At 37.4% G+C, this 24599-nt stretch overlaps 6 protein-coding genes, 1 long non-coding RNA gene, 2 other non-coding genes and 1 pseudogene across 9 annotated transcripts; 4 read left to right on the top strand and 6 right to left on the bottom strand.

The window, feature by feature from the left end:
- The first annotated feature begins 304 nt into the window (after nt 1-304).
- Nucleotides 305-1165, top strand: LOC117638443 (protein CUP-SHAPED COTYLEDON 1-like). The gene has a single exon (XM_034373568.1). The coding sequence runs from the start codon at nt 305-307 to the stop codon at nt 1163-1165; it is 861 nt and encodes a 286-aa protein (XP_034229459.1).
- Nucleotides 1166-1896: 731 nt separating this feature from the next.
- Nucleotides 1897-4712, bottom strand: LOC117638442 (RNA-binding protein 28-like). The gene is made up of 7 exons (XM_034373567.1): nt 4600-4712; nt 3964-4036; nt 3795-3877; nt 3646-3700; nt 3475-3564; nt 2810-2939; nt 1897-2438 (listed from the first exon to the last, which is right to left on the bottom strand). Exons 1-7 carry the CDS (start codon nt 4710-4712, stop codon nt 1897-1899), a joined length of 1086 nt encoding a protein of 361 aa, XP_034229458.1.
- Nucleotides 4713-5325: 613 nt separating this feature from the next.
- LOC117637049 (laccase-11-like) lies at nt 5326-7706 on the top strand. The gene is made up of 6 exons (XM_034371803.1): nt 5326-5488; nt 5573-5724; nt 5821-6065; nt 6160-6288; nt 6524-7447; nt 7576-7706. Exons 1-6 carry the CDS (start codon nt 5378-5380, stop codon nt 7704-7706), a joined length of 1692 nt encoding a protein of 563 aa, XP_034227694.1. The 5' UTR covers nt 5326-5377.
- Nucleotides 7707-8091: 385 nt separating this feature from the next.
- LOC117637052 lies at nt 8092-9179 on the bottom strand. Its single transcript, XR_004587138.1, has 2 exons — nt 9090-9179; nt 8092-8522 (listed from the first exon to the last, which is right to left on the bottom strand). It is a non-coding gene; the product is annotated as an uncharacterized LOC117637052 (long non-coding RNA).
- A 1077-nt stretch (nt 9180-10256) lies between these two features.
- LOC117637051 (ribosomal protein S14, mitochondrial-like) lies at nt 10257-10929 on the bottom strand. Its single transcript, XM_034371804.1, has one exon. The coding sequence runs from the start codon at nt 10853-10855 to the stop codon at nt 10544-10546; it is 312 nt and encodes a 103-aa protein (XP_034227695.1). The 5' UTR covers nt 10856-10929; the 3' UTR covers nt 10257-10543.
- Nucleotides 10930-14415: 3486 nt separating this feature from the next.
- On the top strand, nt 14416-16268 carry LOC117638441 (annotated as a pseudogene).
- A 679-nt stretch (nt 16269-16947) lies between these two features.
- Nucleotides 16948-18540, bottom strand: LOC117638147 (syntaxin-112-like). Its single transcript, XM_034373254.1, has 2 exons — nt 18426-18540; nt 16948-18088 (listed from the first exon to the last, which is right to left on the bottom strand). The coding sequence occupies exon 2, from the start codon at nt 18060-18062 to the stop codon at nt 17166-17168; it is 897 nt and encodes a 298-aa protein (XP_034229145.1). The 5' UTR covers nt 18063-18088; nt 18426-18540; the 3' UTR covers nt 16948-17165.
- A 1104-nt stretch (nt 18541-19644) lies between these two features.
- LOC117612317 lies at nt 19645-19858 on the bottom strand. Its single transcript, XR_004583358.1, has one exon. It is a non-coding gene; the product is annotated as a small nucleolar RNA U3 (small nucleolar RNA).
- A 594-nt stretch (nt 19859-20452) lies between these two features.
- Nucleotides 20453-20667, bottom strand: LOC117612320. Its single transcript, XR_004583360.1, has one exon. It is a non-coding gene; the product is annotated as a small nucleolar RNA U3 (small nucleolar RNA).
- A 2370-nt stretch (nt 20668-23037) lies between these two features.
- On the top strand, nt 23038-24371 carry LOC117637338. The gene is made up of 4 exons (XM_034372206.1): nt 23038-23270; nt 23739-23825; nt 23940-24108; nt 24256-24371. Exons 1-4 carry the CDS (start codon nt 23139-23141, stop codon nt 24321-24323), a joined length of 456 nt encoding a protein of 151 aa, XP_034228097.1. The 5' UTR covers nt 23038-23138; the 3' UTR covers nt 24324-24371.
- Nucleotides 24372-24599: the final 228 nt, after the last annotated feature.

Below are 24599 nucleotides of genomic sequence, written 5' to 3'. Positions count from 1 at the left end.
TAACCAAAACCAATCTCCTTTTATTCAATTCAATTTGATTAAAAATTAAAAATTAAAATAATAAAGTACCAAAACTGCTCAGGCCAATCAAATTTTCTTTCAAATTAATACAAAATAAGAAAAAGACAAAAAAGAGTTTCCATGTTTCATCTGGAATTCTATTTCCTTACGCAGGAAGGAAACTAAAAAGAAACCCTAAACCGACACTCCCTATAAATAGAATTCAGATTACGCACAAACAACGTCACTTGGTTTCTCTTTCTCTTCTCTCTTTCTCTTCTTAATTAGCAGCAGCAAGCAAGCAATGGCACATCATCATAATGTGCCGTTAGGTTTCCGTTTCCACCCCACTGATCAAGAGATTGTGGGTTCCTTTCTCCACACTTTGTTGGTTCAGAGAAAGCCTTTGATGCCGCCGTACAGCAACTTCATCCGTGCCTGCGATCTCTTCGGCAAAAAGTTGGAGCCTTCGGAGATTTGGAACAAGTACGGAGGGCCTCAACTTGTTGATCAAGACTTATATTTCCTTTCCGGGCTCAAAAAGTTAACCACGAAGCGCATGGATCGTAGCATTGGCCACGGCGGTACCTGGAGTGAAACTGAATCCTTCAAACTCATTAAGGACGACAATGGAAATTCGAACCCCATTGGCAGAAAACGAAAATTCCGCTATGAGAATAAAGGGTCCGAGGAGCACACATGGTGGTTACTGGATGAATATAGTCTTTTTGTTGGTCCCAAGAATGACTACAATGATCGTAGTTACGATTTCGATTTCGTGATTTGCCGAATGAGGAAGAACGATAGGGCCTCGAGTAAGGAAATAAATTTAATTCGTTCATCACGAGGTCAAGTACAAAAGAAGAGGAGCACAAATAAAAAGATGAAAAAAGATGATCAAATGGGATCAACTGAAGAATCATCATCACATGTACAACAAGGCTACTCTTCTAGTCTAACTGGTGGTGAACTTGTGGTCTCTTATGATAATGTTGATCCGATTGATCTGACATTCTTCGAGGACAATCCTATCTTCAACATTGAACAAATACTTTGTGAAACCAAAGTAGAGGATGCTTGCAGCCCAAGTAACTCTGAGAATGTTGATAACAGCTACTCTAAATGGACTGAATCATATATGGAAGAGCTCATGGCTTGTATCTAGGATATTAATTCTACAAGTGATAGCTGTAGATGAATATATTTGTACCACGATTTTGATCGGCTTTAGTTTCTCTTCTTAGTAGATACAAAGTTTCTTTAATTGTCTTTTTTTATTTTTTTTGTTTAGATAAAAGTACTGAATCTATTTGTTCATTTACTCTAAATTGGTTAATTTGATCAAAAATTGGAGCTGCTCTCTTGAATTCTCCTTGCTAATTTTTTGTATGTTTAGATTTTCCTTTTAGTTAGCACAAAATAAAAAGGTATGCCGACAAAGAATTAGCAACGCAGCGCCATCTTCCATTCTCATAAATTAATTCCTCTGCATAAATACACCAGATGAAATGAAATGCGATATAGAATAAGCATCATTTTGAAGTTATGAAGGGATAAGGCTTAACCCTGAAAATCTTAACTTAAAAGCAAGAAACCAAACTGCACCAGCCAAACCAAGTCTGTCAAAAAATTTGAAACTGAGTTTTGTTTCGAAAATATTGCTTAAACATTACGAGGAGAAATCTCTACGAGTAATAAAAGCCTAAGTTTGAGGTCAGGTGGAATTGAACAAATCAATAGTTTTTCAACCAAAAAGCAAGACAGTAAATTTCATGCTTACAAATATTGGCAAAAGTTAAAACAATGTGCAAAATTTATAGCAACTACATATCCAGCAACTGCTTTTACTCCTTTCTTGTGAGACTTATCATGCAATTTTACAAAATCAACATAAAATTATGTTTGGAACCATTTACTAAGCTTTCTGGAACCTTGCTTTTCACCATCAGTTTGGACGGAGCTCCGTTGCGAGTACTTGGATCTATATTGGTCAATCAGCGTGTCGAGTTTATCTGTAACATCCCTCCCTAATGGGTCCTTATTCTTCTTTGGCCTCTTTCTCCTAGTCACATTCTCCTCCCTCTCCCCCCCCCCCAACCACCCCCCACCCCCCACCCCCTCTACCTCTTTCTGCTCCTGCAGCTTCCTCTTATTAGGTTGCATATTTGTCTTTCTCAAAGGTTTTGATTTTTGCGCATCAATGGCCACAGTTTCTCCTTCGGATGATCTTCCACCACCAGCCTTCCTGCCATCTTGATGATTGTTTGGTTCACGTTTCGAGCCTTCCGCCTTCTCTGTTGTTGATTGTCCTGATACCTTTGATGAGATCTTTTTTACCTTTCCAAATGGACCATTTTTCTGCCACTTAGAACCTCTCTGTCTTTCGGTGGCAGCTCCATCACTAAACTTATTTTCAAATTCATCTTCTTTATTTGGTACTGAATCATCCAATTTTTGCTTTTACCCTTTTTGTTTTGAGTTTTTGGACTTCTTGCTTGGATGAGTATCTGGTCTATTTGAGCCTTCATTTTGATGCACGTTTTCCCGATTACGATGAGCTGCACTGCACGCTGCCGTGCTTGCATCTTAGCATTTCGTATATTCAATTTTTTAACATTCTCAAGTGCAAACTCCACAATTGGGCGATGCTTAGGACCATCACCTTCAATTATAATACAATGGAGTTAATGCATTTGAATATATATGTTTCCAACATAATAAGACTGAAATTGAGACTGCAGTTTAGAGATTACCAATAATCAGCTTCATATGTCAATATGGATATTACACTTTTGAGGAATTAAGTTACCAGGATTGTTGTTCAAAACTCTCAGGGCCACAAGTGCATGCTGATGCTCTGTAAACTCAACGAAAGCAGCTCCACAAGAGAAATTCTCTGCAACAAGCTTTCCTTTCTTCACATCCTCCAAGAATTTTATCTGCATTAACAATATCAATTACAAATAAGAGAAAGTTCCATACAAATATACCCAGAAAAAGCCTCAAAGATGAGAACTATAAAACAAGAAAAGTCTATAAGCTTTTTTTTTAATAAAAATTTTGCTAAGAGAAAAGTAGTTGAACTAAAATGCAAATACACGTTACGGGGACCAAAAATTGAAGGATTAAATTACAAATGATTGTATTAATTGAAAAGAGATTTTGTCCAAATAAAATCATGTACGAATTGTATCGTGCTATGGTATCCCATGGAGAGGGTATGCATATGCAATATCTAGGGAAACAAAGAAATCAATAAACTAACATTTGGCGTTTCAACATATCACTAGCCGAAACCCCTTCTGCAGCTGGAGTTCCCTCAAGACTAAGACCTTCCTGTTAATGTTTTGAGGAAAGAAAATGCCAACCATTCAGGATAATCCATTACAGTGAGACAAAAGTTTGCTAAATGAGAATAGAGTTACAATAATGCCACAAGTACCATCTTCTGAAGCAAGAAGAGCATTTTTTTACAGTGACACTACCACACATCTGCTTTGAAAGAACCCAGTCAACAGCTATGGGTCTTTTATGAAGCATTTGTCCATTTAACTTTTTAATTGCCTGAGAAAGAAAAAGAAAAATGTTAATGAACCCAGGGCTTCATTATGTACTCCAAAAGTAAAGCACAAATCACAAATGTACATTTTCTGCATCCTGTTTGCGTGTGAATTGGACAAATGCAAAACCTTTAGGTAACCTGCGAACAAGGAATAAAAAATTAAAATAAGAATGAAGAACAGAAAATATATTTCCATTAAGAGAGAAAACAACAATGGACAATGACAATATACCCTGTGTCAGAATTGTGTGGTATAATTACATCCAAGACAAACCCTGCTGATGAAAATATCTCTTCTATTTCATTCTCTTTGGCCTGCATTTACGTAAGCAAACTAGTTTAATTTAAGCTCTCCCCCAAAGGAAAAAGAATGTCATATGACAATACAATGAGAAAAAAACCTTGAAAGGAATATCTCTAACAATGAGCTTCCAATTCCAAGTCTTGGCACCCTGGCCCAGAAAAACAACCGAGCTGTTTAGAAGCAAATATAATAACACCACCACCACCAATAACATAAATGACAACAATAAGCAAATATAATAACTCCAACACTGCAAATAACATCAATGACAACAATAACATGACTAACAACCGATAATGCTAAATATCATGCTGGTTCTTTTTAATTATGAGTAGGCAGGTGCCAGGAATTTTTACCTATAAGGGAAAAAAGATAAACAAAAAATAAATGCCTGAGTTTTATCTCTTACAAAATCTCAATGCTGGTTTTTTCCTTGCACGCAGAGTAAGAGCATGTCAACATCAGTATTCCGCATATATTTTTTGTTTATGGTCCCTGAACTGCCCAACAGATACTGCTAAAATCTATAATATCTGTGCCTCGTCCTTTTTATTATCTATCTGAACTTTATCCAAGAACAAATAGAGCTCAACTTGAATGGTAACAACAAACCCCAAAACCAAAATTACTTAGAAACAATGGAACTTCTTAAATTGGTTCAAATAATGAATGTATGAGCTAGAGCAATTCAACAACTTCCGAATTTGTAGTAAGCTGTACACATTTGATTTACCTCCCACCCAGCTGGCGTGCCCAAACAATTCCGCCTTCAATCTCTTTTTGGTGTAATGTTGCAACAGAAGCATGTGCTTTAACACTGTTATAAACTACAGATGAAGCATCCATTTTGCATCCATATTGCATCAGACCTGAAGAGGCACAACAGATATGATTGATTCACCATCCCAAACTGAATAAAATTTCTAGGAATGGCTAATATTATTCTCCATAACAATGATTTCAAGTGACAACAGCCAAAAAAAAACCTGACATAGGAAAACAATTTTCAAGTTTCAACTCACATATTAAACCAACCAACCTCATTTACTTATGAAAAGTAAAAAACCTGCACTTAAGGTTGACGGGGTAGAAGCCAAAACAAAAGAAAAAAAGCCCCAAAGTGTATATGTGAACAGAGAACATACACTTGATGCCAACCATTTTCCTTGAAGGTAAAGTTACCAATATTTAGGCTTCAAGTAGCTCTCTTGCTTATATTTGTATTTTCCTAAACAATAAAAAACACAAGATTAAGTTCTTCAGCTACTCTGTTTGCCTCTTCAAGTTGGCTTTACACTAAAAGTCCCATCTGTATTTTGCTTCAAAGCTTTCATGTACAGCCTCTACAGCCTCTACCTAATGTTGACAACACCAACTCCATCTAACATAAACAAACTGATGGTTTATTTTAGATTTTGGGCACAGCCATATAAAACCATTAGAACCTGACTTGCTACCATGTCTCATCCCTACAAACTTGCCATTGTATAGAAACGATTCGGTAACGAAAAATGGCAAAAACCAACAGTTTCTGCTGGGGTTCTTCTGCACTTCTCTTCTTATGCTTAGTTGGGTTCTTTTCCACTCCGGCAAAAGCCGGTTTGAAGACATACCAATTCGATGTAAGCATTTCAAAATGGCAGACTTAAATTGCATGCATTTTATATACCTGGTTATTATTTATCTGTTCCAAAAATTATTTTCAGGTTCAAGTGAAGAATGTGAGCAGGTTGTGCCATTCTAAGCCAATTGTTACAGTAAATGGGATGTTCCCTGGACCTACAGTTTATGCTAGAGAAGGAGATACACTTCTTGTCAATGTTACCAACCATGCAAAATACAATATGTCAATTCATTGGTAGGAAATTTATATTTGAATTCATATGATTATGCGAGCATAAAATTAAAATGAACATTTGGGTTTATTAATGTCACATTTTGATTGAATTTTCAGGCATGGATTAAAGCAATATAGAAATGGGTGGGCAGATGGGCCTGCCTATATCACACAATGTCCTATCAAGACAGGACATAGTTACACCTACAATATCACTATAACAGGGCAAAGAGGAACTCTATGGTGGCATGCACATATTTTCTGGCTAAGAGCCACTGTGTATGGAGCAATTGTCATCTTGCCTAAACAAGGGACTGGTTTTCCATTTCTTCAGCCATACCAGGAGGCTAATATTGTCTTAGGCGAGTTGGTGCAACTATAAGATTTGTAACTATATACAGAATTTTTTTGAGTTTATGCAGAAAATGATTGTATTGTTTCTCATGAATGGTGTAGGAGAATGGTGGAATAACGACGTTGAAGAGGTTGTTAAACAAGGAAACAAACTGGGATTGCCACCAAATATGTCAGATGCACACACCATCAATGGGAAGCCAGGGCCTCTCTTTCCATGTTCTGAAAAACGTAAGCCACTGCCTTCTGTAGAAAAGTTCTTGCCTACAACGAGTTTATACAATGCACATGGTGGACGTGCAACTAGTTATCGTGAGAGCTACGTTGTATATACTCATTGAATGCGAGAACTTTTCCCATCTATGACACTAGATGTTCTGAGACCACTTTTGTTTTATGGCACTGCCATTTGGACATAAAAAATGAGACTTTGCACTCTCATCCTTCCTTGTTTTTGCTATCTCGGATACCTATGCATTGGAGGTTGAGCAGGGAAAGACGTATCTGCTACGAATCATCAATGCTGCACTCAATGATGAGCTATTCTTTGTCATTGCCGGTCACAACTTGACAGTGGTAGAAATTGATGCAGTCTACACCAAACCTTTCACATCTCAAGCAATACTAATAGCGCCAGGTCAGACCACGAATGTTCTCGTTCAAGCCAACCAAGCACCCGGCAGATATTTCATGGCAGCTAGGCCATTCATGGATGCACCTGTTTCCGTTGACAACAAAACTGCCACTGGAATACTGCAGTACAAAGGCATCCCAAATAGTGTGCAGCCAGTTCTTCCCCAACTTCCGGCACTTGATAACACAGCTTTCGCAATGAGCTTCAATGCCAAGCTAAGAAGTCTAAACACAGCACAGTTCCCGGCCAGTGTACCTCTTAAAGTTGATCGACATCTCTTTTACACGATCGGGTTGAGAATTAACCAATGCACCACTTGCCTCAATGGAACACAGCTCACTGCTTCTTTAAACAATATCACATTTGTGATGCCCCAAATTGGGCTGCTTCAAGCTCATTATTTCAACACCAAGGGAGTATTTACCACAGATTTCCCAGACCGCCCTCCAACACCTTTCAATTACACTGGTGCACCACTCACTGCCAGCCTTGGCACTAAAGTAGGCACCCGTCTCAGCAAACTTGCCTTCAATTCAACAGTTGAGTTGGTGCTACAAGACACCAATCTTCTCACAGTGGAGTCTCATCCCTTCCACCTTCATGGTTACAATTTCTTTGTTGTTGGGACTGGAGTTGGGAACTTCGACCCCAAAAAGGACTCGGCAAAGTATAACTTGGTGGATCCTCCCGAAAGAAACACAATCGGAGTTCCTACCGGTGGTTGGGTTGCCATAAGGTTCAGGGCTGATAATCCAGGTAAACACATCAAACTAACCAAATAGCATGCTACATTATACTTCAAAGTTGCTAATTAAGCAAGAATAATATCTCTTTTTTTTTTTTGAAATTTCACTAATATTTTGAACGTATTTTATCATCTTTAGGTGTCTGGTTCATGCACTGTCATTTGGAGCTCCATACCAGCTGGGGTTTGAAGACTGCATTCGTGGTGGAAAGTGGGAAAGACTCAGATCACTCCATCTTGCCTCCACCTACAGACCTTCCACCTTGTTAGTCCCTCAAACCGCAGTGGAGTACTTCTTGAGGAACACAAACCATTGTTTGTTTTGAGCCTTTTGGCTGACAATTTCTTGCAAACACTCCTACAAAATGCAGGAGTTGTGCAAGCAAAATTCTTGTTTAAGACCCAATAAAAAGGGTGTAATGTGTATTGAATTCTTTTAAATGCTAATTTAAACCCTGTTTCTTGCAACAAATTTCTGGGATGACATTGGCCCCAAGTTTTTAGTTTGGGTCTCCCAGAGATTAAAAAGACCTGCATTAAACATATCTGAGGAATTTCTTTCGAAATTCAAACTCGGAAAGTTGTGAGTGAGAGATATCAGTCTTTATGGAAGAGTAACCCATATGAATAATTCTAACAAGCTGAAGCTCTGACAACCAAAAAGCAAAAATAGTTCAGATCACACATAGGGCCTAAGCCATACATATCAGGCTTCAAAATTCAAAGCATTCAAAAAAGAGAATCTCTGTTCCCAAAAATCCAAACTATAGAAAGAAAGAGATGGGGAAAGATGAAGAGATATAATCAAACATATTAAACCTATAAAGGAAACAAAAATCACCAAAATGCATCCTACATGACAAATGTAATGAAAGTAATGGTTCAATCCATCTGCCATTATAGTCAACAATCACAGCGAAATTCAAGATGAACTTTGATCTAAAAAATTTCAACAAGCTAAGGCAGAAACAAGGCTTGATTGCAGTCACTTCTCAGAAAAATGTGTGAGGTTCTTTTGAGGTCCAGTTTGGATTCAAGGTCTATCGTGGCCTGTTTGATAGCCGGGAAGAAATTTGCTTGAGTTCCCTGAAAACCGTAATAATTCAACGTTATAAGACCTTATATACTGTATAATATATACTGACATTATATACGAAGCATTAAAAATCAATAGAACTGAGCTCAGGAATGTCTTTGCATTTTTAACCAGACTCATGCACTCACTAATCTGGCCCAAGAAAAATAAGGTCAAATATTCAAAATGTTCCTTTCAAACACTTAGAGACCTAACTATATGGCAAGGGTGGCTATATGGCGATCAATACCATTTTTAGATGGCATTGCAAGCTTTTGTCCTCAGTAAGCAGTACAACAACCAGATATTGAATAAACAATTGGTCCCAAAGCTTAGAAGCAAGGTTCTTCTTGTTTTGCGTACTATATTATTAAGGATTTTAGAATTTTAAATAGACAAATGAAACTTTTACATCCGTCGTGTAAAAATGGTACGTACCTCTCTAGGAAAAACCCTTTTGCTTGTTATGTCCATCTTACACTAGGTTATGTGGAAGCCATCATTTATTTATTTATTTTATCAATCAGGGAGGGAGGTTTTGAATTTGAGACATCAGCCAACATTGGGAAGAAACGTACCACTATATCAAGAGCTAGTTGGTATGTGGTAGCCATCTTTTATAGTGGATTTCACTTGTGTTCTGAGTGCTCCCAAAATATCTTATTGCCTATGTTCAAACGAAGGTAAAGAACAGTGTCAAACTAGTTCACATTTAAATTAAAAGCTTTCAAATACTATAAAAAAATTAAAAGCTTTCAAATTTTGACCAATTACTTTAATTTTCTAAAAATCAACGGGAGAGTGCGATCTTGGGAACTATTCTGATATATGGAAGAGAAATACCACTAGACTTAATATGTCAAAATTCAACAAGGGCAACAATCCAATTTCACATATATTTGACATTTATGTGGCCTATTAGGTTAAAGATTTCATCTAACCAATGATCTAGACTGCGAGTCTAGAAACACAACAAATGTTTGTTAGATTGCCTAGCAAAATAGATTTAAATCATTCAAACTGACATTAAAATTTCCATTAGATTATATATCTAATAAGCTCTATAACACAGAACACTAAATCTTGTTTCTAAAGGCATTTATACATACTACATAGACGCTCAAAAAAGGGGGAAAGTGGATATGTCAACAAGAAACACACGCTGGAAGCCAACCATTTTCCTCAACTCTGAAGCTGAGAGAGCCATATGTTTCACGTACCTCTCTCTTGCTTGCTTAAACCCTCATTTCTCTAAACAATAAAAAATACAAGATGATGATCTTTCGCTACTCTGCTTCCCTCATTTTCTTAAACAACAAAAAAAATTCAGTATGTTGCTTCCAAACTTTCAAATGAAACCTCTACAGTTTCTACCTATTGTTGACAACAACATCTCCATCTCTCAAACTGATGCCAAATTTGTTTTCTATTTTACCCACAGCCCCATAAAACCATTAGACCTTGACCTGCTATCATGTCTTATCCCTACAAAAACTTGCCATTGTGTATGAACATTAAAGTCACGAAAAATGGCAAATACCAACAATTTCTGCTGGGGTTCTGCATTTCTATTCTTATGTTAAGCGGGGTTCTTACAACCATAGAAAGACGCATAAACAAATTTGCCAAAATCCCCATCTTCACTAAGTTCATCCATTCCACTTTGTAGAAAAACAAAAGATGAAAACTGGTAAATGCAACTCAGCCCCATGAGACCAAAAAGAAAAAGAAAAATAGGTTCAACATGCAAGTCATAGGGTGTCGTAGTAATCCATTAAAAATGGTACAATGGACATCAGTTAAAGTTGTCATACTTATTTAGAGCAAAGTAGTAGAATACTTAAATTCAAACAACTGGCCAAAAAACGAAACACAGAGAAGGAGATACATTTATTTTGGATGCTACATGCTTATACCCTTATCTATATGCTACAAGCAAAACACCATTTCGATCTATTAAAAAACCCACTTCCGGAAGCAGAAAAATTGCAAACAATAACATGAATAACTTCGAAACGCACCGGTTCGGTGGCTACCAAGATGCTTTCTTGATGCCATTGAGCATGCCTTTAGATGCCAGAGTACGGAAGACAATACGGGACATACGGAAGGTCTCGTAGACGGCGCGTGCGCGACCGGAGAAGATGCAGCGGTTCCTGACGCGCGTGAAGGAGCTGTTTCTGGGCAGCTTGGAGAGCTTGAAGCGGCTCTCCTCGCGCAGATCGCTGGGAAGGCTCGGGTCCTTGCAGAGGGCTTTGTACAGATTTCGTCTCAGCTCGTATTTCGCCGCCAGCAACCGCCGATGGTGGTCTCGGATATTCGCATTTTCCTCAGAAACTGACATTTCTTCCGCCGATGGTGGAAGCGCGCACTCTGAATTTTAATGTCTTTTTTTCTGGTCCTAGGGTTTATTATGAATTCTTTTGTAAAACAGGAAATAAAAAATAAAAGTGTAAACTGCTGAATTGTCCATTGAACTTGTACATAATTATCAATTTACCTCATAACCTTTTTTTTTAGTAAATTAAAGACTTGAATTAAATTTTATTATAAATGTTCCCTCCATTGTCAAAATTTTCATATTTCATCCATTAATCCGTCCATTTGAGGGTTATTTTGGTCATTCCAAAGTGGTTTTAATTACCTAGGGTTAAATAGGTCAGTTCTCACACTTCTCACATCTCGCTCAGTTTGGTAGGGTTGGAAAGAGATGGAATTGAGGGTTGGAAAGGGACGAAATCGAAGGTTGGAGAGGGACGAAATCGAGGGAATCTGAAAGCTTTTTCATAAAGCTTCTTTTGGCTTTGTTGATTGGACGCAACATGAGTCTGGATGTGTTGCCTCTGTAGTTGCGGAACAGAGGGCCTCCTCCCAAGTACAGTAAGTAATCGCTTTTTCCAATTTGAAATTGTTTAAGCTTGTGTATTCTGTGGTCTGTCAGTTCTTTTGACATTTTGTGGTGTTGTTTGATATGCTTTTTTGAATATGAAATACATGTGGTCCCGAAGCATTTGTGTTGTTTTGTCTGCATAATTGTTGGTGGATCTTAGTCAATTTCAAGTTTAAAATGGTAAATGGGCAGTAAAGATAAGTTGGTGTGATAAAATAGTGGTTTTATATCTTCTTCTTTTTTTTCTTTTTTTTTTAATAGGTGATCCATATTTTTTCTCCCTAGAAATTTACTATGGAGGTTATATTTCATAGGGGAAGTATGTTCGAGTAAGGTTACATAGGAAGTATTTAGGATACGACCATCAAAAAATACAGTAGCACTACTGGAACAAAAGAAAGAGGTTTGTTCCAATTGAAGTAGATGCCCATGTAGTTGAGTTTATGGAGCACACACCTACCTCTAAAGTTCAACCTTTATATCTCTCATATAAGCCTCAACCACATTTCCTAGAGAGCCAGGCATCTGCCTCCACTCCACAGTTCATTGAAGTAGAAGTTCAAACTGAAACTGATGTTGGTGAGTTGGGGAACCAGTTTGTAGTGGGCGTTGGTTTAGATGATGATGCTGATGATGAGGCACATGAATTTGCAGATGAATTTCCAATCCACCCATTTGAACAGGTCTTTTGGCTCTTTCTAACCCTTACAAAATGGCAAGCACCCATCCCTTTATAACTCTTACAAAATGCCAACTACCCATCCCTTTCTACAGCTGCCCATTGGTGCCTTTATCTTCATTCAAAATCAACCACACAATAATCCCAAACATGCACAACAACACCCAAAACCATGGGTTTTTTAGCTTCGAATTCCCTTTCTTTTTTTCTGATTCCAACTTGTTAATTCTCCTCAACAGTCCTGGAATTGTTTGCTTAAATCTATTGCACATAATAGGGTCACCCCACTCCCACATTTGACAACGATTCTGCAAAGACAATTTTTTAAAACTTGGAAACTCAAAACTGCAAATTTGAAACCCAAACTTCAAAATTTAACTCACCAGTGCACAAACATAAAATCTTCGTCCTGGATGTGAAGAGGTCTAAGAAGTCTGAATTTTTGCAACCCTTCCACAATAACAGACCCTTGATGCAACATCCATGAACTGTCGTCTTCGAACTCCCTCTGTGTGACCCATCAATGCTGCCAGGTAAGTTCATCCTCATCTCTCTCTCTCTCTCTCTCTCTCTCCACAGATAGATGGAAATCGCCAGAAACAAATGGAGGATCAACCTTGGAGGTGCGAAATGAGAAGTGAGGTTCACCTGGGTAATTCAATCCACGTAGATTGACCATAATAACCCTTAAAAGAAAGTCAATGTGAGTCAAATGGACGGATTAATGGATGAAATGTGGGAATTTTGACGATGGGAGGAACATTGATAATAAAATTTAATGCAAGCCCTTAATTTACTGAAGAAAAAGTTGAGGGGTAAATTGATAGTTATGTACAAGTTCAGGGGGTAATTCGGTAGTTTACCCAAAATAAAAACATCAAAGTTGAGCTTTAAATAGCTTGTCTGTTTGTAATGGCCCAGTAAGTGACTTAAAACACCATTTCATCAAATAAAATAAAGCAAAAGTTTATTTTTTAGTTCCTGTAGTTTGTCAGTTTTACCACTTTGGTCTCTATAGTTTCAATTTTGTCAATTTTATCCCTATAGTTTCAATTTTGAGCAATTCAAGGACACATTTCAATTTCTCTCAAATTCCTCCAAATTTTGTTAAACATGGAGGGGTATTTCAATTCACTCGAGCCCGTGTAATGATGTAACAGTAAAACACAAGTTGAAACTTTTCTAATTCGCTTTAGGCGCAATTTTAGGATTGCTATCGAAAAAATTTACATCTCTGGGTTAAAATTTGGGTAAACTGGGATGAATTTGGCTCCCGTGAACCAAAATACCCCCTCTACGTGAGGGGCACATGGTCAAAACTTAACGAAATTGGGAGAAATAGAGAAATGAAAGTTTTACATCCGTCAAGTGGTACCTTTCTAGGAGAAACTCTTGCTTGTTTGGTCCATCTTTTACTAGATTATGTGGGAGCCATCGTTTATTTATCTATTTTATCAATCGGTGAGGGAGGATTCAAACTTGTGACATCTTTCAATATTAGGAAGAAAAGTACCACTATAACAAAAGCTAGTTGGTATGTTTCTGTGTAGTCTCTTTGGTTTGGGCTTTGCCCCCTATATTACCCTGAAAAAAAAAAAAAGCTTGTTGGTGTGTGGTAGCCATCTTTTATAGTGGATTTCAATTGTGTATCCGCCGAGCACTCCCAAAATAACTTATTGTCTGTGTTCAAATTAGGGTATGGAATAGAACAGCGACAAACTAGTTCACGTTTAAGTTAAAAGCTTCCAAGTACAAAATTTTTTAAAAAAAGCTTTCAAACTTTGACCAATTACCTTTTTTTTCTCTAAAAATCAACGAGAGCGTGCAATCTTGGGAACTATTCCGATATATGGAAGAGAAGTACCACTTGATATGTTCAAATTCAAAGAAGGGTAGCAACACAACAACTGTTTGTTAGATTATATATCTAATAAACTCTAAAACACCAAACGCTGAATCTTGTTTTATAAAGGCATACATACTGCATAGTAGCTCAAAAAAAAGGGGAAAAGTAGATATGTCAACAAGAAACACACGGTGGATGCCAACCATTTTCCTTGACTCTAAAGCTTAGGAGAGCCATATGCTTAGCTTCACGTACCTCTCTTGCTTGCTTAGACCCTCATTTCTCTAAACAATAAATAATTTTTTTTTTTTTTTTAAATTACGAGATTAAAGATCTTCAGCTCCTCTGTTTCCCTCTTCCAGTTTTCAAATGAAACCTCTTCAGTTTCTACCTAATGTTGACAACAACGCCTCCCTCTTCCAAACTGATGCTTAATTTGTTTTAAACTTCCCCCACAGCTATTGTATTCGAACATTGACATCACGGAAAATGGCAAAAACCAATGGTTTCTGCTGGGGTTCTGCAGTTCTCTTCTTATGTTTAGCTGGGTTCATTTCAACTCCAGCCAAAGCTGCTTTGAAAACATACCAATTTGATGTGAGCACTTCATAATATTGTCACACTTTAAAAGCATATCTATAGTATAGGTTGCTTTATTTATTTATCTCTACATCTATTTTCAGGTCCAAGTGAAGAATGTGACCAGGTTGTGCCATTCTAAACCCATTGTTAAAGTAAATGGGATGATCCCTGGACCTACAGTTTATGCTAGAGAAGGAGATACACATCTTGTCAATGTTACCAACCATGCACAATACAATATGTCAATTCATTGGTAGGAAATTTATATGTGAATTGATAATAATATGACACCATAAACTAATATGAACATTTGGGTTTTTTAATGTGACATTTTGGTTGAATTTTGTAGGCATGGATTAAAGCAATATCAAAACGGGTGGGTGGATGGGCCTGCATATATATCACACAATGTCCTATCAAGACAGGGCATGGTTACACCTACAATATTACTATAACAGGGCAAAGAGGAACTCTATGGTGGCATGAACATATTTTTTTGCTAAGAGCCACTGTGTATGGAGCAATTGTCATCTTACCTAAACAAGGGACAGGTTTTCCATTTCCTCAGCCATACAAGGAGGCTAATATTGTCTTAGGTGAGTTGGTGTATACAATGCAACTCTCACATGCTGGTCATTAGACTAGTTATTGTGAAAGTAACGTTGTATGCAAGAGTTTTTTCCATCCATGAAACAAGAATCAAGATACTCAAGATCACTTTTTATTTTTTTTTAAGACACCGCTATTTAAAACTGAAAAATGGGATTTTGCTTTCTCATTTTTTGTTTTGGCAATCTCAGATACCTATGCATTGGAGGTTGAACAGGGAGAGACGTACCTGCTACGAATCATCAGCACTCAATGATGAGCTATTTTTTGTCATTGCTGGACACAACTTGATAGTGGTAGAAATTGATGCAGTCTACACCAAATCATTCACATCTCAAGCAATACTAATTGTGCCAGGCCAGACCACGAACGTTCTCGTTCAAGCCAACCAAGCGCCCAGCAGATATTTCATGGCAGCTAGGCCATTCATGGACGCACCGGTTTCCATTGACAACAAAACTGCCACTAGAATACTGCAGTACAAAGGCATCCCAAATACTGCGCAGCCAGTTCTTCCCCAACTCCCGGCACTCAATAACACAGCTTTTGCATTGAGCTTCAATGCCAAGCTAAGAAGTCTAAACACAGCACAGTTCCAGGCCAGTGTACCTCTTAAAGTTGATCGACATCTCTTTTACACGATCAGGTTGGGAATTAGCCAATGCACGACTAGCCTCAATGGAACACAGCTCACTGCTTCTTTAAACAATATCACTTTCGTGATGCCCCAAATTGGGCTGCTTCAAGCTCATTATTTCAACACCAAGGGAGTATTTACAACAGATTTTCCAGACCGCCCTCCAACACCTTTCAATTATACTGGTGCACTACTCACTGCCAACCTTGGCACTAAACTAGGCACCCGGCTTAGCAAAATTGCGTACAATTCATCAGTTGAGTTGGTGCTACAAGACACCAATCTTCTCACAGTGGAGTCTTATCCCTTCCACCTTCATGGTTATAATTTCTTTGTTGTCGGTAGTGGAACTGGGAACTTCAACCTGAAAAAGGACCCGGCAAAGTATAACTTGGTGGATCCTCCTGAGAGAAACACAGTTGGAGTTCCCACCGGTGGTTGGGGTGCCATAAGGTTCAGGGCTGATAATCCAGGTAAACACAGCAACATAACCAAACAGAAGGCCACATTTTAATTCAAAGTGGCTAACTAAGGGCCCGTTTGATAACCATTTCAATTTTAGTTTTTAGTTTTCAACCATTTCAATTTTAGTTTTTAGTTTTCATTTGTGCTAGAGTATAGAGGAAAATGAGAGTGAGAATGGGAGTGAATGTGAGATTGAGAGAGAGGATGAGAGGGGAGGATGGGAGGGAGGAGTAACAAAAGTGACAAAAACTTGAAAGTGAAAACAATTTCAAATAGATTTCAGTTTTTAATTTTTGTTTTCAATTTTGTTACTTCTCCCTCCCATCCTCCCCTCTCATCTTCCCTCTAAATCCCATCTTCACTCTCATTCTCCATTCTCCCCCTTGTTCCTCTATACTTTAACACAAAAAATATGAACTAAAAACTAAAATTGAAATGGTTATCAACCCTCCATATTGCAATATATAAGGCTCCTTTAAGCTCTCTAAACCCTGGACCTAGACCAAAGATCCCTTCCTAGCATATTTGTAGATGCAACATGAAAAATAGAAATAAGCTATCATCTTCAGTCGATGAGTCACCAACATGCATAAATCTACCGAGCAGAAGCACGAATAACAAAAGAGCAAAATGTTTCAGATCACAAGTAGGGCCAAAATCATGCATATCAAGCTTCAAAACATTCAAGAAGAGAATCACTGTTCCAAAAAAATCCAAATTACAGGAAGAAAAATATGTGGAAAGATGAGGAGATACATCAAACATATTGCTATGCCTAAAACAAGAAAGTCATCAAACCGTGCATTCTAAATGACAAATGCAATGAAAGAAACCACTGAATCCGCCAGCCAGTATAGTCAACTCCAGTATATTATTCACAGACCAAAACTCCACTACAGCACAACAATAACAGCCACATCCAGGATGAACTTTGATCTCTACGATTTCAAGAAGCTAAGATGGAAATCAGGCATACCAGCAACACAAGCAACACCAAAGCCCCAATCCAACAAACCCATCTTCTTCTTCTCTGCTTCATCTGCTTAGCAGAAAAAAGAGCATTGGTTCCACCATGAATGTAAGCTCCAGCATCAGCCACATTCTGTTCAATATCATCCATTTGTTCCCCTTGCTTTTCAACCATCATTGCCATGTCCAGGAAAACTTGATGGAGTTCTGTCAAGCTTCTCTGCAAGTCCTTCAAGGCCTCATGCCTCTGCTGATTCTCCATTGCCAGCTCAGCCTTCCCCTCAAAAACTTTGATCTGCCCACTTTCCAAAATCATCTTATCAATCACTTCCTCACTTGCTTCCTCCCCAGTGGCATTATAATACCTCCTCTTGAGACCTTCTTTGTGCTCTTTAACAATCTGTTCTCTCAAGGACTGAAAATCATTCGTCATATCTCTCAGCTTAGCTCTCAAACCATTAGTCACCGAAATCCTCATTCGATCAACAGGGCTACCTTCCTTGTACTCCACTGATACATTTCGATTAGCCACATTCGAGTGGTCAAGCGACTCCAATCTTGCTTTGATGCCTTTTGCTTTCCTCAGAATAGCTACCATGTCAGCATTAATTCTATCTCTTAACCCTCTAAGAACTTTAGCACTGTGAGTAGACTTGGTTTCTTCATTCAGGTCCTGAAGATCAAGAAGAAGGTTTGTAATCTCTTCCATATTAGCCTTGATTGCAGTCACTTCTTCGAAAAATTGGGTAAGGTTCTGTTCATCAGCAGGGCCAAGTTTGCCCATTTCGAGGTCGGGTTCCGATTCAAGGTCTTTCATGGCCTGTTTCTTGAGGTCCACGTAACTGAGGAATGACTTGGTCATTAGATCATTCATCTTTGAGGCAATAACCAAATACCCACCTGAAAGAAACCTTCAGTTGCTTAAAAACTATGTAGAAATAAGAGATTACACTTTACAACTGTTTGGTTGCTGAGAAAATATCTTGCATAAAAAACAAAGCAAGTCTGAAATTTCTAATTAACTTCTTGAAAATTTAGTAGTTCAACTTCCCAAGAACTCTACAGTTTTAAATATGAATTACTGAAAATCAAAGCACTTAAACTCAGGATTTTTATTTATAATACAAAGATCTAGCACAACACCATATGAGCTATGCAACAACAAAAAAACACAGGGAAAAACGAATTGAAAACATTGAAAAAAAAGAAAAAAACTGAGAAAGGGTAAGAAGCAAACCTCGAATAAAACAATAAAAGTACAAAGAAGGAAAGTGAACTGCTCGAATCTTTTCTCTGGAGAAGAATTTTGGCTACTGAAGATTCAGGATCGACGAAATGCGCTCACACCTTTTAGAATGGGTTTGGTTTCCTATACTTTTTTCTATTCTTTTTCTCACTTTCAATTTTGAATTTTCAAAATTCAGAAAGGTTTATATAATAGCCGTTATGTTTATAAACTGTTGATCTCCATGATGCCCATTCATGACTTGACGTCGTTAAGTAGGGCGTTCATCCCCATAGATTATACCTCTATCAGTTATGTTAATATGCGTGTTTTTCTTTCTTTTTTTAGTATTTGTCCAAAAGGGGTGTGTTTTCACTGCCAATAATATATAGACATTGTTCTATCAAGAAAATGTTTTTTTTCTCCAAAACAAAATTAGTTTCTTTTTTCCTTTTTTTCCAGAAATTTTTTCATTTTTCTCAAAGTGATATTGGTGAGTGGAAAATGAAACACGAAACCGCAATTGAGCTACAAGACCATTACAAAATAAAATTCATTTTTAAATATTAAAAAAATGTTTTTTAAAAATTCTTTAGAAACAAAAAAAAGAAGCACTTCAAGCAAAACTTAGCCCATTTGTTTAAGATAGTTTTGTGGGAAAATTACGCAAACATCACATTGACGGGTGTGCATATATACCATCCAAACTACCATGCAAAGTATCTTTTAATGTGAATGTATCACCTCCGTCTCGTCGACACACATCACATTCTGCTTATGTGGAGATTTTTTTTTTAATAGAAAATCTTTTATATTGAGAAGTGTGATAGCATATTAAACTCACACATAAAATACGGATACTAGGACTCGAACCTATGACCTTTCCTGAAGAAGCAATTGCTTCAAACCACTACACTAGTGAGTCCTTTGCATGTGGACCTATTCTTAAGTTGCCAAAGTACACCTGAAAAAGGGCCCGCATGTACGACACGTGATGAACAGTGAAATCATACTGAAAATGAATTATGAGTGATAAATTGTTTTTTTAAAAAAAAAATTTGGTTGTATTTGTGCAAATCTTTTTTAGAAGAGAAGTACGATAATATACTAAATTTACACAGTACACTAGTGTTAGGACTCCAACCCAAATTTTCTGCATCCATCAACATTTAGTTAAACCAACACAATCCTGCATCCGGAACAAAATGAAAGGAAATATAAAAAAATAGGGAACCTGTCAGACAACCGTGTGACCACCCCAGACAGAGAAACTGACTGAGAACGATCCTCTACGGTCATGATGATCACAAGGACCATCAGAATGTTAATCACGCTCTGATCACACGGTCATGATTCATCCACCAGGTTGGGATTCCTGTCTCCTTAGAAATCAAGGATACAGAGGTACGATTACTATAGAACAGATCCTGTCCAAGTAAGGTCGTGGCCTTTTAGCCGTCGACTAGGCATATGAAGCGCTTCGGTGTTTCGTAAAACGTCGATGTGGGACTAACAAAGGGAGTCCTGTCGCTGTGATCTCTCTGGTCTTCAGTTCAATTTTTTAATAGTTTGGACTCGGAGATTGCAACGTGGCTTTTATTTGAAAAAGTGAGCAATAAAAGATTTATCGATGAACAATAAAAAAATTGTTATAATAACTTTATTGATTTGTACAATTTATATTGTAAGGTTGTCATAATTTGGATCCTTTTTATTGGCAAATATGTAATCAAGCGTGATACTTGTTTCGATGAATCAATGCAATCCTCTACTTACAGTTTGACACATGCCTTGTTTATCTTTTGCCTCCAATACCTGTATGTACAAAGAAATAGCAAGAAGTTAACAATAAATACCCTGAATTTAAAAGGCTATAACTCAAATATTAAATAAAACTAATTGAGACATATAAACGTATACGGAATATTATCAAACTCTTTCCGGCAAATAGCATATTAAAAAATGAAGGAAAATTATTCATTATTTTTAGTATTAATGTATATATAAACAAAAATGGAAGGAATTGAAAAAAAGAGGGGAACCTGTCAGACAACCGTGTGACCACCCCAGACAGAGAAGACTGACTGAGAACGATCCTCTGCAGTCATGATGATCACATGGACCATCAGAATGTTAATCACGCTCTGATCACACGGTCATGATTCATCCACCAGGTTGGGATTCCTGTCTCCTTAGAAATCAAGGATACAGAGGTACGATTACTATAGAACAAATCCTGTCCAAGTAAGGTCGTGACCTCTCAGCTGCCCTCAAGCTATATAAAGCGCTTTGTTGTTCTCTAAATTGTCAATGTGGGACTAAAAGTACCTAGTGTCTCTCTCTCTTTCAACTCGAGTAAGAACAGATATATACATTCAGATGAATAATCAAAAACCACTTCCCATAACTTTATTAATCCATACATTTATACAGCAAAGCCATCATTATTCTGGAAGTTTTCTATAGGTTAAAATATGAACGATTATTATTTGAAGTTTATGGATTTGCCTGAGTCACACTTTGATATTGTCGATCTGTTATTTTTTTCGTAGTCAAAATTATCGATGTGATTTTGACTTTTTTTTTTTTTTTTTCCTTTTTGTGTCGAATTAAGCTCGATGGTGATATCATAAATTGCGTAGACATCAATCATCAGCCTGCCCTCGATCACCCTTTATTCAAGAATCACAAAATTCAGGTACACTAAATAATCAGTAGCAATATAAACATTTGTTGACAACATAAGTTTAGCAAAAGAACATTACTCGTCTTTAATAAGTCTTCTAATATCTTTTGATTGTGAGATGCAGCAAGTATTCCTTAAAATAAATGGAAGTATGCTACTAATTAGATATGTTGGAGTTCTTGGTAGCGGTTCGATATTCAGACTAAATGTGGCACAAGACCAATCTAGTACTACCCATGTTTGGGTTGATAGTGGTCGGCCTTACTACTTTACAAGACTTATTGCTGGATGCTTGGTAATGCTTAAACATGCTTTGATCCTCAATTTCTTTCCAAGATTCTTCTTCATACGAGCTCCAAGATCACAATTAGCTCACATTGACATGTCGTAACGTCACAGGTCTCACCATTATTTTGTGTTTCTCTCTTCAAACTGGCTCCTAATTGTAATTCTCTTTTAGAAAGTTGGAAAATGTCACAAGTTCGAATCTTCCGTTCTCACATATTAGAAAACAAAAACAAAAATAAAAAAACTTAGAAGTCAACCAAAAATTGATGGTTACATACATTAATATTGTTGTTTCCATTTATAGGACTCCATATCAAAAAATTGGCGGCTTGTGGTATCAGACTAAGAATGTTGCCATAGGGTATTGGCCAAAGGAGCTAGTACCTAGTTTGGAAATTGAGGCTGGAGATGTGGGGTGGGGAGGAATTGCCATGGCTCAAGAGAAAGAAAATGCTCCCCCACTAGGGAGTGGCCAATACCCAGATGGCACGTATTAACATGTTGGCTATTTCAGAGACATACATTTCATGAAGGGAAGGATGATGCTGATCCTGTGTTCGAGTATGCAGAAGTGTTCCATTAGGGCATCCATAAACCTATGTTATGGTCTACAAAATGATAAAGATTCTAAGATCGCCCTTTGGGGTTATAGATTTTCTTTTGGAGGGCCTGGTGGTAATTGTACAGTCGTTTAATTACTCTATTGGAATGTATAAAGAGGATTTTGAAATAAAGGTTAAAAGAATAAAATTCCCCTATGTTATCCAATCAAAAGTTTAATTTTGATTTTTTAAAGTTGAATATATTCTTAATCGCTTAAGCTACAAGCCTGTTGCAAGAGAGACTTAAAACTAAACTCTTGTTCTTTTTCTCTTTCGTCACTTGACGTGCCTTAGTTATTTTAGTAAATTTTTTACCCTTTTCATTGACTTTCACCAACGAGATTTAATTTTGTGAAGAGTAAAAGTAGTTGTAGTGAGAACAAGTGTATTATGGTCCAGCTTCAGCACATCCTGAAGACTAACACTCCTCAGATCTTCATAATATTGAGATGCTGACCAAGTCTTTGAGGTCCAGTGATTTTATGAGAGCCTTATTTTCAGGAGATCATGTGCCTGATTCCTTTTTTCATTGTTGGTTTAAGGGTTAATTACAGAAACAACTCCTGGATTCCTTTTCAAACAACTCTGATAGCCAAGTCCATTAGTTCAATTCTTCAATGTCAACCATACTTACCAAACCATCATGGTGCTTTGTTTATAAACACATTTATAGAAGTGTGGATTTTTCATATTTTTAAACGTATAGCCGGACGACTATAAGCAAAAAATAGAATATTTTAAAGGTATAGCCGCGCGGCTATACTGTATAAATATAATATTTTAAACGTATAGCCGCGCGGCTATACTCGATAAATATAAAGAAACATTTGGTTGCACTCAATAAAATAGAAAATAATAATGATATAGTAAATAAGCGAGTTCTGTTTTGGGCTTACTCATATGTTTTTAAATTTTTGTTAGCTTGAGGTCAGTGGGCTTTCACAAAGGCTTTAGAGTCTGTTCAATTTGTATTTAGAATTACGTTTCTACCCTTTTATTTATTAATTTATTTTATCCAGATCTCTCGAGTCTCAGGGCGATACGAAGGAAGTGTTTGTTGGCTCCGTCTCACGCTCGTCTGAGGTTTTTTCACGGGAGAAGTTCCGGCGGCTTGGTGAAGTGGTCTCGCGGTCGACGCACTTGGTCTTCATGGAGGACGATGAGGAGCTAGGGTTATTGTTAGGGTTCGCTGCGCCGATCTCCAGGTCTTGCACAGCGAGTTTTGCAGTGAGAGAGAGAGGCTTGCACAGTGAGTTTCTCAAGGCATCCATTGTTGTCGAGGTCAGAATCGTATTTTTAATCACTCTGATTAATTTGTTAACTGTATAACTCGGTAAATACACTGTTTTAAAAGTGTAGCCGGGCGGCTATACTCCAAATAAAATCTATACATTTATAGCCGCGCGGCTATACTCCAAAAAAATAATATTCTTATAATAGTAATGCTGAAGATATCATAATTGAAAATAAAACTATTAATGAAGGTCAAAACTCTATCCTGTCCACATTGAAAATAAAACTATTAATTATGGCTGCAGCACAGCCATGTCCACCACTAGAGAAGAAGACTTGGAGCTGGAAACACAGCTTCAGAGTCTTAACAACCTCCTGTCAAAACCATTCAGATACTCTTGGAATTAAAATAGTTTTTTTCTTGTTTTTGTTTTTTTTTTCTGTCACTGAAAACTTCTTGAGGAGCAATTAGATGCCTAACATGTTTGATTTTGGTTCTCTGTTTTTGTGTCGAAGCTTGAAGAAGGCGATATTATTGATTGCGTTGACATTTATAAGCAACCTGCCTTCGATAACCCTTTACTCAAGAATCACAAAATCCAGGTACTTTACTAGTTAATCTATAGCATTATTAGAAGAAGAAAAAAACTTAACACATTTTGTTAATTGTCTTACAAAAATCCGAAAATTTAAGATGAATTACATTTTTTTATGCAGCTGCGGCCAACTTCATTTCCAGCTCAGATGAAAAACTCAGCTCCGGTGACTGATCCGATATCCGAAACATGGTCTAAGAGGGAAGCAAGCCCTGATGGAACAGTTCCCATACACAGAACAACAAAGGATGATTTAGTAAGGGCCAAAAATCTTGCGCACCAAATGTTTGGTAACACCGGAAACACGAATCCTCTTCCCTTTCAATATTGCTTCTTGTGAGAAATGCTCGTTACACATTATTCTCCCAAGAATGCTTTCTTTTACTAATCATGATAACATCATTGCATTAATTAATTTGTTTATTTGTACTTTGTAGGATACCCAAACATCAAATTGGTGGCTTGCAGTAACAGACAGGAACATTACAGTAGGGTATTGGCCTAAGGAAATGTTACCTCATTTAAGAAATGGGGCTGGAGAAGTAGGGTGGGGAGGAACTGCCATGGCTGCAACAAAACGTAGCCCCCCAATAGGGAGTGGCCAATACCCAGATGACAATTATGACCATGCAGCCTATTTCAGAAACCTGCATTTCATGAGGGGTTGGCTTATCATTTTCCTATGTTTGTCAGAGGAAGAAGGTTAAAGAACAAATTTATTTTTACGATACAAGCGATATTTCAGATACAGAGATAACTGCTCTTAACTACTTACCTTTTC

Source organism: Prunus dulcis, chromosome 8 (assembly GCF_902201215.1).
Source record: "Prunus dulcis chromosome 8, ALMONDv2, whole genome shotgun sequence".
Lineage (NCBI taxonomy): Eukaryota > Viridiplantae > Streptophyta > Magnoliopsida > Rosales > Rosaceae > Prunus > Prunus dulcis.
Note: the sequence above shows the minus strand (reverse complement) of the source record. Positions and strands in the feature narration are given on the sequence as shown.

What these genes read in the sequence shown, in the direction of transcription:
- LOC117638443 (XM_034373568.1), top strand. Translation starts at nt 305, where the DNA reads ATGGCACATCATCATAATGTGCCGTTAGGTTTCCGTTTCCACCCCACT.
- LOC117638147 (XM_034373254.1), bottom strand. Translation starts at nt 18,062, where the DNA reads ATGAATGATCTAATGACCAAGTCATTCCTCAGTTACGTGGACCTCAAG.
- LOC117637051 (XM_034371804.1), bottom strand. Translation starts at nt 10,855, where the DNA reads ATGTCAGTTTCTGAGGAAAATGCGAATATCCGAGACCACCATCGGCGG.
- LOC117638442 (XM_034373567.1), bottom strand. Translation starts at nt 4,712, where the DNA reads ATGGATGCTTCATCTGTAGTTTATAACAGTGTTAAAGCACATGCTTCT. An exon ending in GCACGCCAGCTGGGTGGGAG is followed by an intron (nt 4,037 to 4,599) that starts GTAAATCAAATG and finishes GCTTCTAAACAG; the next exon opens with CTCGGTTGTTTTTCTGGGCC. An exon ending in AGATGTGTGGTAGTGTCACT is followed by an intron (nt 2,940 to 3,474) that starts GTAAAAAAATGC and finishes TTGTTAATGCAG; the next exon opens with ATAAAATTCTTGGAGGATGT.
- LOC117637338 (XM_034372206.1), top strand. Translation starts at nt 23,139, where the DNA reads ATGGAGGACGATGAGGAGCTAGGGTTATTGTTAGGGTTCGCTGCGCCG. An exon ending in TCAAGAATCACAAAATCCAG is followed by an intron (nt 23,826 to 23,939) that starts GTACTTTACTAG and finishes TTTTTTATGCAG; the next exon opens with CTGCGGCCAACTTCATTTCC. An exon ending in TCTTGCGCACCAAATGTTTG is followed by an intron (nt 24,109 to 24,255) that starts GTAACACCGGAA and finishes TGTACTTTGTAG; the next exon opens with GATACCCAAACATCAAATTG.
- LOC117637049 (XM_034371803.1), top strand. Translation starts at nt 5,378, where the DNA reads ATGGCAAAAACCAACAGTTTCTGCTGGGGTTCTTCTGCACTTCTCTTC. An exon ending in TGAAGACATACCAATTCGAT is followed by an intron (nt 5,489 to 5,572) that starts GTAAGCATTTCA and finishes AATTATTTTCAG; the next exon opens with GTTCAAGTGAAGAATGTGAG. An exon ending in TACAATATGTCAATTCATTG is followed by an intron (nt 5,725 to 5,820) that starts GTAGGAAATTTA and finishes TTGAATTTTCAG; the next exon opens with GCATGGATTAAAGCAATATA.